Below are 12,799 nucleotides of genomic sequence, written 5' to 3' on the forward strand. Positions count from 1 at the left end.
GCTGCAGGAATCTGTGGACAGCAATTTGCTGTGGGTAAAACAGCAACTTGGAAGCTTCAGGTTGCTGGAAACTCCTCCTCGGATAGGCATGGACGGTTGGATGTCCGCATCAATCTCCCTCTTGAACAACATTCCTAGTAGGTTGCTTCATGCAAAGAGCGGCCATTCTCAAAATTAAAAGGCATCAGTAAAATTTAAAAGGCCTAAATTGTGATGAAAGCCCTTGGCAATGGTAGTTAAGGGAATCAAGAAGCATTAATATAGATAATATTAAACAATGATCGAGATATTCTCTAGATTTAGAATAAGGGATTCATCAAATAACCTAAAGTAGTATGCAACTGGAGGTGATCAAGATTATCTCTCTCTAGAAGGGGAGAACTAATAAACAAGAAGTTGATGGTAAACTGAAGAAGATTGAGACAATCTCCCTCCTAGAAGTAGGGGAGAATGAGTGAGCAACATATAGTAGATGACTGGAGTGATTAAGATAATCTTTTTACTGGAATGAGTGGAACCGAATGACCTAAAGATGGTGATGTAAGAAAAATCAAGGAACAACAAGAACAATCGGCTGGCACTCCAGCCAATGGCTTATTTTTATATTTCAATCGATTTTTTGGCTTATTTAATTGAAATTTGTACATTCGTATGAATGATGGATTAAAGAGATCATGCCTCCCCTAATTGGGAAGGTGCTCAGATGATCCAAACCTTAGGCTAACTCGATGAATCCATGGTCTTGGTGGCAAAATACCATGTTAGTAGAGAGAATTTATTTTCTTAGTTTTAAATCAAAGCCTTGCATTGGGTATCCATACCCACACCCACTCATGTACCCACCCATACCCATTCCCAATTAGGGGTACTATGGAGAACTAAAACTTTTTAGAGCATTTTGAGATACAAAAATTTCCATCATAATTAGTGTTGGATGTAATATGAACTTTGTGATCCAAACAAACATATAGCTAAGAATGGATACACTTATATCATGCTACATTTTTGTTACTTTTTTTTTTAATCTCAGCAAAAGGAATCACAAAAAGATATTTATTAGGAAGGGAGCTTCCCGTGAAATAAATCTCAGCATCTATTTCAAACTTTGAATTATCATAGGAATGTGCATCCTTATTATAGTATTTCAGTTGCATCTAATATAGCCATCTGCTTGTCGATTAACCCACTTATAAATGCTACATATCCAAACAGCACCAATAAGAAAACATAGGTATTGGATTTCATATTAATTTAAAGAATATAAAAAAGGAATACGGTAAGAATGCCATAGACAAACAAAAGGAAAAAATAAGAAGCAAAATAAGTAAAAATAACAAAGAAACTTTCTGCAAACAAGTATATGAAACCATTTTATATTATCGGAACATAGGAATTTTTTTTATATCTGCAATTGTTGTGTGATCCAAAATAAAGGGGAGTGGAAAAAAGAATAACCGGTTGATAATTTAATAACTCATTTTGCAACAAACTGGACATCCCAAAAAGTAACTCTAGCAAAAAAAAAAAGTGCCCCTAAGCAATTAGTAAATTCTCATAAAAGTTTTCAACAAACACAACACTCACAATGTTTTCATAACTTCTCAAACACAAATGAGGAAGAACTAGAACACATCCCTTAAAAATCAATTTGTGGAGGGATCTTTTTCAAGGAAATTCCCAGCTTAAATAATAAAGTAGTCTTTTTTTTAAAAAAAAAGAGACACAGAGCACACTGAAGCATTAAAGGAGGAATGCCATTATTATAGAAGGGAGTGAAGAGGTGCCTGTTGCTCTCCCAACTTCATGACAAAATTAACTCAGCGTATGGCAATTGATCCATTTTAAGTACAAACTCTTACAAAATTTGTTTCTGAGATGCAGAAAAGTATGCATAAAAGCAACCGAACAATATAAAAAACGGCTGAAATCAGATGCTCGGATGACCACATCTATAAGAAACGTTCAATCCCGCCTTACAAAAGCAGGCATAAAAAAAGTAAATGCTGAGAAATTGTAGGCAGACAATATAAATGGAAGAAATCTTATTCAACTGTAACCAACTTAATATACATAACATATCAGTCATTCAAAGTTAAAACAGCAACACTAGCAGAAAGAACCGGCAAAAAGAACTAGAGAGGGACAGAGAGAGATGTATATTAGTTCAAGGATCTGTACACAGGCTTAGCTCAAACCATCCTTCACACAGCCGGAATGTTCGCGAAGGAAAAACCCTTGTACCCCTTGTACGCATAGTAGGCTACGCGCGTGTAGTAGAAACCCGGCAAGAAGAGCATCGACCCCAAGATCGCAAAGAAAATCCCTAATTTCGAAAACGGAAGAAAACAAATTAGGTAAAATCAGAGTGGTGCTGAAATCCTAAAGAGCTACTAGATTTGGGGAAAATTGCTCAATCGTTACCGTGGGCACGGTCTCCGCCAGCCCGGTTGTAAGCCATGACAATCCCGATGACGATTCCAAGGACGCCAAAGACAAGGAGAGAAACGGCTAGTGCTATCTCCTTCACCGGCGGCCGGTTCTGAATCACGTAGGAGCTCTCCATCATGATATCCTCGTCCGAGATCGAGAAGGCGTGGTCCACGTACGCCATGGCCGACCTTTGAGCTTCGCCTTGATAGAGAAAGATTGGAATATAAGAAAGGAGAGAGAGCAAAAGCGCTATGACAAAAGAGGAGAAGAGAGGGTTTTCTGCCTCGCCTGCTGCGACGAAAGTAATAAGGAAATGAGAGACTTCCGGTGGCCGTCTTTGGTTAGGTTAATTACTTAATCTTTGGTATGCAGAATTAGGAGGGTAAATTAATTTAAATACATGCATTTGATAAATTAGGTTATTTGGTTAGTTTTGAGTGGAACATAAGAAAATACTCGGACGCATTAGCAGTATATTACGAAGGGTCATTCGAGCGACTTCAAAAATCGCTTAAAATGAGCGGGTTACAAAACCTCTGGCGCCAATTACTACGAACCAGCCTTGTATGATAACTTGCAGCGAGGGACGAGTGGCGGATAGCGACGCAGTGACGAAGGATTCGGTAGATCCGTTGGGTGATTTCAGGCAATCGATGCTTCAGATGATCGTGGAGAAGGAGATCGTCGGCGTGCAAGAGTTACTGGAGCTTCTCCAGGAATTCTTAGCTCTAAATTCACCGAGATACCACAGAATAATTCTTCGAGCATTTTGTGAGATCTGAAACGAAGTTTTCTCCGGCTATGAGAACACCCCCGACTTCCTTGGTACGATTGATACGCCAGTGCGAGGCCTCTGACAACGCACTCTGCCTCATCGCCGCTGCTACTGATCAGATTCCGATTCCCAAATTTCGTTACGTGTACAAATGTGTGAAATTGCTGGTTAGATAGGGTTTTTTTTTCACATTTTTTTTAGTTAATGTTCTTTGAGGACCATAGCCCGATTTCATAGCTAAAATGGTGGCCATGTTAAATTCACCGAGATACCGCCGTTTGTTCTAATCGTGCTTGCAGAAGAGATAATATATTTCTGTCTTAGTTTGCATTATATTGTCTTGTTGTCTATTGTTTTTTATGTTTTCCCGTTCTGTGGAGATTATTTGTTGGCTTAGTTTTTGATGATCTTAATTCCGGTAGATGGCCTTTCAATAAATGTAACTAGAGTTTGGTAATGGGTAAAAATTCGGTCAAGGACTTTTATCGAACAGTTGGTGTGCGTCTCTTAGACAGGTGAATGCTTTGTTGTTTCAAACAATTTTTGAACCCGAAGCTGAGTTAGGTTTTAACGCATGAATAATTTGCAGTCTGATGCGAAATTTTGGCTGTAGTATTGGATATTTTATTCCAAACGGCTTCCGTTTAATTTTGTTTTGAGAGTTTTGCCGTAGAATAGCTGGCGAAATATTAGAATAGTCGATTGAAGTCATTGATTCTAATTCATATTTCTCAGTGGGTAGCTTTATATATTCCTAAGCTTGCTTATTTGGGATATAAATATTAGATTCTTTGATTTTTGTTTTATGATCACATGATCGCCATCGAATCGGCTTTGTTCAAACAGTGGCTGAAGAATATGCAGAGTGAAAAAGGTCTTCTAGCTTGTGGACAAATGCATTTGCAGCATGTCAAAGTTCAGGTAATCTCTGAAGGTTTTTTAGGTACAGTGCTATTTGAAAGAAACTAATTTTAGAAAGAATTACCATAATTAGGGGTGTCAATTTCGGATCACGGGTCGGATTCGGGTCGAACCCGGAACTGACCCGGGTTCAATCGGGTCGACCCTAACCCGACCCGAGTAGGACGATCTCGGACTCCACTCGACAACGGGCGGCGCAGACGCGGGTCAGACTCGGACTCCACTCGACAACGGCCGACGCGACGCGCGACAGCGGCTGTCGCGATGCGACTCGCGAAGCGACGCGGGTCAGACTCGGACTCCGCGCGGGCAGCTTCGGTCAGGGCGGGCAGCGGGTCATTTCGGGTCATTTCCGGGTTTCCGGGTCAACCCGAACCCGACCCGGTTTTTCAAACGGGTCGAAAACTCGAACCCGAAATTTTCGAGTCGGGTCCGGGTCGGGTTTTCGTGTCGTGTCAAATATTGACAGCCCTAACCACAATCCTATCTTTCTCACTATTGATTTTTTTTTTAATTACAGATTTCTGCCATCCATAATTTCAGCAAATAAACTTCCAGAAATATAGATTTCAGTTTGTAGTTGTTGTATTGAAATCAGCAGAACAGAAAAATAAGCCTGCGATTTTATTAAGAACGTTAACGTTGTACATCTACGTTCCGTCTTGCTTGCATTTATAAAAAACAAATTTGAGATTCAAAAATATAATGATTTTATTTTTTACTCGTTCTTCTTTTGATAAGTGCATGTTGCATTTCCATAAGTAAAAAAAAAAAAATACAAATATATTTGTACAACATTATCTGTATTTTCCCTCTGCAAAACAAAAAAAGAAGGAAGATTTTCACTGTAAATTTTTTTCCATATAAAATTATAATTAAGAACAAGCCGTGCACTTGAGAATAACTCCTCGTAAGTCATATTAGTCGTTATAGTCTTGCTGTTTGGAGCTTTGATAAGTTGCAGTTGGTCAGAATCTATAGCAAGATGGACTGGACGGGAATTGATTTATTATGAAATAAATAAATGCTATATCTATTTCAAAAAATAATAAATTATTTTAACCAAATTAAATTAAGCTTGATTTATTTTAAATTGATTGAAGTAAATCTTAACTTAATTCGATTTAGGTTTATATAAATTAAATTAAATAAAAAAATTTATAACACCAAATAATATTAATTATTATAAATAAATTGTTTTTATAAATATACTTATTTTAATGCCAAAATAAATTATTAAAAAAATATGTATACTTTACTTTGGATATACCTAATCAAACAAGGGAAATAATTCTCCTCCGTTTATTTTGCAGATAACCAAATAGGCTCAAAGTATTCAGAATACATTACATTTACTTTACACTGCATTTCTTTTTCAGACAACCAAACAGTAGTACTTGGTCACCTTCATAAAGCAAATAGAAACTTTAATCTAGTTTGTGTATAAAAATAAAAGCAAAAGTGAATCTTAACAAAAATATATCAAGGATTATATATCAGTAATTGCGTTAAGTGGTTTTGTAACTATTTTTTGAAGTTGTAATGTGGTAGCAATTTCAAAATTTTTGAATAAGAAATGTGAGCAATTTCAAAATTTCAAGTATTTACACAAACTAGATTTAAGTTTCTATTTGCTCGTGATGATGACAAGTAACAAATACAATGGTTTTACAAACCTTGTAGAGCCATACACATAACCTATAATAACTTAATTTAAAATTTATATTATCATATAATGTTTATAGTAAAAAATCTATCATATTTATTTATGTGATATATCCCCGTTATTGAGGATATTCTACTTTATTGCATTTGCATTATCATTTTATTCTCTTGCATTTATATAGGAAAATTTGCATTAGCGCCAAATCAACCGAACAAAAATATAACCTTTTAGAATTTTTAATACTAAATAATGGTCATTCCTGTGAGAGAAATTCATGGACTAGAGTTCTCAAAATACCATGTTCGAGTTGAAGCAGTGGGGGAGCGGTGGAACGAGAGTACTAAAATAAGTAGAAGACGAAGGTGATGGCAGTGATAAGGAAGAGGACGATGATGGTGATGATGGTGGTGTAGCTCATTGAAATCAGGTAGGGCAAGTTTGAAGTGGAGAGAAAGTCTATTGCCAAACAGCAAAAGTGACAATTTTAATTCCAATAGAATCTTAGCTGGCATTTAACTTGGATCCTTTTCATCAGATACAAGGTTTTGCTCTGACTTAATCAAAGTACTCTAATAAGCTGAACTAAAATCCAAAACAATGTATGAAATACTGCTGCAAAATGCAATGCACAGATAAGCATGAGGCGTTTTACTCTACTATCATAAACCCTTCTGCCCTTCTTTGTCCAAATCCAATTCAATCATAATTAATTAAAATTGTTTATATTCTAAGTCATTGGTTAATTTCAATTTAATATGATGGTATAATCAATCAATCACTTTTTACTTCAATAAGCCATATTTCAAGGGATGGAGAAAGTTTGACTATTAAAATTAGAGATACATACTTTAACATTTTTTCATCATATGTTGAGAATATGATGGACAATCGCAAGCATTTCTACCTATAAAATTATTTTTTATAACAATATTAGTTGAGATTAAATCAAGATTCTCATATCTCAATGACTGAAAGAGATTGCACCCATCTTTCTGATTAAAGAGTGCCAATTTTATAAGTCATGTGTCTTTAAGAAACTCAAATTAAGACAAAAATACGATAAAATATTTTGGCCAAAATTTTATCAAAATAGTTTTATAACTAAAAAATTTGTTTCGAATTGTACTCATGCATAAAATATATCTTGATCAATTGTCCAAATCAGGAGAAAATATATTTTCATCAGATTTGGGAGAAAAATATAGAAATATAAATTAATATAAATAAACATAGGTTTTTTTTTCTTCTTCTTTTTTACCCTAAATAGGGTTTACCTATCACCATTAGAGCAATTTTCATAATTAGAACAAAAAATATCTACTAAATCTTAGCTTTCTCTCTCACACTTCTCTCCTCTTCACCTCACTATGCCATGCAAAGGAATGGAGAGTGGGACGGGGTTAGTGAGAGTTTTGATAAATGAAATTAGATATTCTATTTAAAAAAAATTAAATATGTTGCCTAACACCGTTGCACTCAAATCCTCAGCACCCCAATGCATCACTCGAACATTTCAAACTCGAGAGATTGGCGTTGCAGCGCTCTTACATAAATTTTCAAGCATGATGAAAATTTCTTATGAATCATTTAACATTTATTAACAAGCTCTTAAGGGGGCAAACTTATAATATATATGTTTAAGACAAACTCAAAACAAATTCTTATATTGCATTATAAGTATTAAATAACAAAATTATAAGCTTTGCATTCTATTTTATATTTTATGATAATGTTGCATTATAACTTTATTTGGATTCCAACATTGATTATTAACTTCCCAATTTAAAGCAAAATTAACCCAATTTGCTATGTTTTACTTGGAATTTTGATTATATAGTTTTTTTTTTTCTTAAGTTTGATTATATAGTTGCTGTGATGAAAGAGTCCAAACTCCAAAGGCTTATTTGCATTTTTATTTGAAGAATTAATAAAATATTTGATAGCGATTGACAAACTTGCTGCAAATCATACTTGCATAAATGAATATGTTCTTATCTCTTCCTTTAACTAAACTAGAATTGATATTTTGTTTTGCATACGGATTTTGGGGATGAAATGCAGGTGACCGCAGTCAAATTTTTTTCGATAAGCTTCTAAAGCTTTTAGCCTAATCTTAGGAGTAAAATGAAGATTGAAGAAGAGGCTTACTAGATAAGACCATCCAAAGAACGAAAGAAGATGCCAGCTATGATCGTGGACGACCGATGAGTATCAACTGCGGGTTGCTAGAACATCGATTGTGGACGCATGCGCAGGAAGAAGATGGAGTTGGCTACCGCGAGGGGAGAGCTGCTCACGGCACGAAGAAGAGGGAGTTTGCGGTTGCTTCACATGTGAATACGGGCAAGATAGGGCAAAGGAGGGGCGCAAGAAGATATTTCGCAGGGAGGGAATTACATAATTAACCTCAATATAAGATTTTTTCCTCCATCGGTTGCATGTGTTATGCTTGTAAGCTATTTGTTTTGATACACTTGGGTTTTTTCGGTTTTTCCTACCTTCCCCCATAATTACTTGGTGATGCGCCAGCTACCACTTTACCTTATTTAAGTTTATATATAATATTATTTTACTTTAGTGCTTGACACATTGGTTATATACTTTGTGGACCTCCGAAAGGGCACCGCGCAGCTCCGGAGTGCAGATGGCATATGACCGCACCACCCTGAGAAATAGAGACGATCGCAGACCTCCACACTCCTCGCTGTTGAACTTGTTTTTGTATGAGGTCACTTTCAACCCCTTCTTGAGCTTTGTACCTTATGTTTATTTGGACTCTAGATCCTAGGATCTTCTTAGTTCCTAGCCCTTAGGCCCAATATAGATCTTAACTCAAATTAAACCCAGAACCCTTGGGCCAAGGACTTAGGTCCTGAAACCCTTTCTAGATGATTATTCCATCACTTTGAAACCAGTTAATTAAGCATCTGATTCAGGGTCTGTCAATTTCATATTGATATGACATGTCTCTAGTGTCAACCCTCCAAATTTGAACTCATTTGGAGGATTCTAACATCATAAACTTAATCTAGTTCCAAAGGTTGCAAAACCTTCAAATATTTACAATCAATGTCACTGGGCGGTCAAACTTGGTTGACTTGGTCAACCAAGTTGACCTAGAACTAGGAGTTAGGTCCAATGGAATCAATTTGGTCATATGAACCTGATGGATGGGGTATCAAGGTGTGGAGGGGACATTTGGGTCAAAGTGACCATGGGGCCTTTAGGTCAAAATAGTTTGACTTGGTCAACCAAGTTGACCCAGTTGGAGTTGAGTTCAAAAGGTCTCAAAACTTATTTGGAAGCATTTGAAGAAGATTTCAAAGATTGATGGTTGAGTCAAGTTGAGTTCAGGCCAAGAGTCCAAAGATCCCCTTTAAGGGCATTTTGTTCATTAGGCACTTGGGTCCATCCAAAATTTGACTCAAGGTCAAAATGAACAAAATGCCCTTAAAGGGGATCTTTGGACTCTTGGCCTGAACTCAACTTGACTCAACCATCAATCTTTGAAATCTTCTTCAAATGCTTCCAAATAAGTTTTGAGACCTTTTGAACTCAACTCCAACTGGGTCAACTTGGTTGACCAAGTCAATCTATTTTGACATAAAGGCCCCATGATCACTTTGACCCAAATGTCCCCTCCACACCTTGATACCCCATCCATCAGGTTCATATGACCAAATTGATTCCATTGGACCTAACTCCTAGTTCTAGGTCAACTTGGTTGACCAAGTCAACCAAGTTTGACCAATCAACCCATATACCCCTCCTTTCATCTGAACCCTTTGACCAAAACCATTTCAACCCAATTTGAACCCATGGGGTGACTCCTTAGGCTTCCAAGAGATCCCTCTTAGAGACCCATGCCTTGGGCCCACTTGGGTTAGCCTTTTGGCTTGACCCAAGTGCCAGGATTTTGTGAATTTCGTGGAAAAGACAAGTTGTATTTGGATTATCCCGACTTGTGGGACGAAATCCGCCATTTGTAATCTACAAAAATACTAGTGGAAATTTACAACTGGGCGAGGCCCCGTGGTTTTTCCCATTTTTGGGTTTTCCACGTAAAAACTCTTGGTGTTCACTCCTTTTTTCTGTTTGTGTGTTAAACTTACGTGCAACGCTCGGACGCGAATTTACAAACTCTGCCGCCGCGTATTTTCTAACACGCAACAAGTATTAAATAACAAAATTATAAGCTTTGCATTCTATTTTATATTTTATGATAATGTTGCATTATAACTTTATTTGGATTCCAACATTGATTATTAACTTCCCAATTTGTCTGCATGTATTTCGATTTTTTAGTTGACACAATTGTATGAAATATTTTCCATCTAAAATATCAATGATGATTGACCTGTTTCAAGTTTAAATTTTCAAGTAGTTAAATATTGACTTTTTAATGTCTCTCACTTTAAAAAAAATTGGAGCTTGTAGAGTTTTCTTTCAATCTTGCCTGAATGTTTTTATTTGATATATCCTTCCAATTGTTGATTCTTCAAAAAATTTTGGTGTTAAAGCAAAATTAACCCAATTTGCTATGTTTTACTTGGAATTCTGGTTATATAGTTTTTTATTTTTATTTTTATTTTTTAAGTTTGATTATATAGTTGCTGTGATGAAAGAGTCCAAACTCCAAAGGCTTATTTGCATTTTTATTTAAAGAATTAATAAAATATTTGATAGCGATTGACAAACTTGCTGCAAAGCATACTTGCATAAATGAATATGTTCTTATCTCTTCCTTTAACTAAACTAGAATTGATATTTTTGATTTGCATACGGATTTTGGGGATGAAATGCAGGTGACCGCAGTCAAATTTTTTTCGATAAGCTTCTAAAGCTTTTAGCCTAATCTTAGGAGTAAAATGAAGATTGAAGAAGAGGCTTACTAGATAAGACCATCCGAAGAACGAAAGAAGATGCCAGCTATGATCGTGGACGACCGATGAGTATCAACTGCGGGTTGCTAGAACATCGATTGTGGACGCATGCGCAGGAAGAAGATGGAGTTGGCTACCGCGAGGGGAGAGCTGCTCACGGCACGAAGAAGAGGGAGTTTACGGTTGCTTCACACGTGAATGCGGGCAAGATAGGGCAAAGGAGGGGCGCGAGAAGATATTTCGCAGGGGGGGATTACATAATTAACCTCAAAATAAGATTTTTTCCTCCATCGGCTGCATGTTTTATGCTTGTAAGCTATTTGTTTTGATGCAGTTGGGTTTTTTTGGTTTTTCCTACCTTCCCCCATAATTACTTGGTGATGCGCCAACTACCACTTTACCTTATTTAAGTTTATCTATAATATGGGATAATTATTTTACTTTAGTGCTTGACACATTGGTTATATACTTTGTGGACCTCCGAAAGGGCACCGCGCAGCTGCGGAGTGAAGATTGCATATGACTGCACCACCCTGAGAGATAGAGACGATCGCAGGCCTCCGTGCTCCTCGCTGTTGAACTCCTTTTTGTATGAGGTCACTTTCAACCCCTTCTTGAGCTTTGGACCTTATGTTTCTTTGGACTCTAGATCCTAGGATCTTCTTAGTTCCTAGCCCTTAGGCCCAATACAGATCTTAACTCAAATCAAACCCAAAACCCTTGGGCCAAGGACTTAGGTCCTGAAACCCTTTCTAGATGATTATTCCATCACTTTGAAACCAGTTAATTAGGCATCTGATTCAGGGTCTGTCAATTTCATATTGATATGACATGTCTCTAGTGTCAACCCTCCAAATTTGAACTCATTTGGAGGATTCTAACACCATAAACTTAATCTAGTTCCAAAGGTTGCAAAACCTTCAAATATTTACAATCAATGTCACTGGGCCTTCCACCTAGTGGAATTTGACCCTGGATCCAAACCTTTTGATCACTCCTAATACATTGACATTGATTTGTTAAGCAATAGTCTACATCTTTCTAGGTCCAATTTGACCCAAAATTTGACTCAAGGTCAAAATGAACAAAATGCCCTTAAAGGGGATCTTTGGACTCTTGGCCTGAACTCAACTTGACTCAACCATCAATCTTTGAAATCTTCTTCAAATGCTTCCAAATAAGTTTTGAGACCTTTTGAACTCAACTCCAACTGGGTCAACTTGGTTGACCAAGTCAATCTATTTTGACATAAAGGCCCCATGATCACTTTGACCCAAATGTCCCCTCCACACCTTGATACCCCATCCATCAGGTTCATATGACCAAATTGATTCCATTGGACCTAACTCCTAGTTCTAGGTCAACTTGGTTGACCAAGTCAACCAAGTTTGACCAATCAACCCATATACCCCTCCTTTTCATCTGAACCCTTTGACCAAAACCATTTCAACCCAATTTGAACCCATGGGGTGACTCCTTAGGCTTCCAAGAGATCCCTCTTAGAGACCTAAGCCTTGGGCCCACTTGGGTTAGCCTTTTGGCTTGACCCAAGTGCCCAAAGAGAGGCCCTCTTTGAACCATTTCTCAATCCTAATCAAATTGAACCCAAACTAAGGTGCCATTGGGTCTCCCCTGACCCAAGACACCTCCCCAATCCAACCATTAAGTCCACTTGGTTCAAGAGTTAAGCTAACCCAAAGTGGCCAAAACCACCTGGGATTGAGCCAACTCCTTTCCTGAGTCCAATTGAACCTGACCAACACCTCCACTAGGTGGCTCTAGGTCCAATACACCTCCTCTAGCTGACCCAAGCCTTGGGTTGACTTGGGTCAACTTGTGGGCAAACTCAAAGTGGCCAAAACCATATGGACCCAAGCCATCTTTGACCCCAGATCAAATTGAACCTAATTGTCACTTGCATTGGGTGGACCAGACCCAGACCCATCTCCCACATCAAGCCCAGGGTCTGGCCTAACTTGGGTTGAGCCCAGTTCGACCCGAACCGAGCAAATTTGGATGGACCCAAGTCATCTTTTAGCCCATATCTAATTGAACCCAATTACCACTTGCATTGGGTGGACCAGACCCAGACCCATCTCCCACATCAAGCCCAGGGTTTGGCCT

The 12,799-nt window shown here is 37.5% G+C and overlaps 1 protein-coding gene across 1 annotated transcript; it reads right to left on the minus strand.

Annotated features, from left to right (window-relative positions):
* Window positions 1–2,022: 2,022 nt before the first annotated feature.
* On the minus strand, window positions 2,023–2,734 carry LOC110108711 (transmembrane protein 230-like). The gene is made up of 2 exons (XM_020839468.2): window positions 2,422–2,734; window positions 2,023–2,323 (listed from the first exon to the last, which is right to left on the minus strand). The coding sequence occupies exons 1-2, from the start codon at window positions 2,609–2,611 to the stop codon at window positions 2,202–2,204; spliced, it is 312 nt and encodes a 103-aa protein (XP_020695127.1). The 5' UTR covers window positions 2,612–2,734; the 3' UTR covers window positions 2,023–2,201.
* Window positions 2,735–12,799: the final 10,065 nt, after the last annotated feature.

This window comes from Dendrobium catenatum, unplaced genomic scaffold, assembly GCF_001605985.2.
Source record: "Dendrobium catenatum unplaced genomic scaffold, ASM160598v2 fragScaff_scaffold_390, whole genome shotgun sequence".
NCBI lineage: Eukaryota > Viridiplantae > Streptophyta > Magnoliopsida > Asparagales > Orchidaceae > Dendrobium > Dendrobium catenatum.

Excerpts from the sequence above, each read along its gene's own strand:
- LOC110108711 (XM_020839468.2), bottom strand. The coding sequence starts at position 2,611 with ATGGCGTACGTGGACCACGCCTTCTCGATCTCGGACGAGGATATCATG. Across the intron at positions 2,324-2,421 it reads TGGCGGAGACCGTGCCCACG|GGATTTTCTTTGCGATCTTG; the intron begins GTAACGATTGAG and ends TTTCGAAATTAG.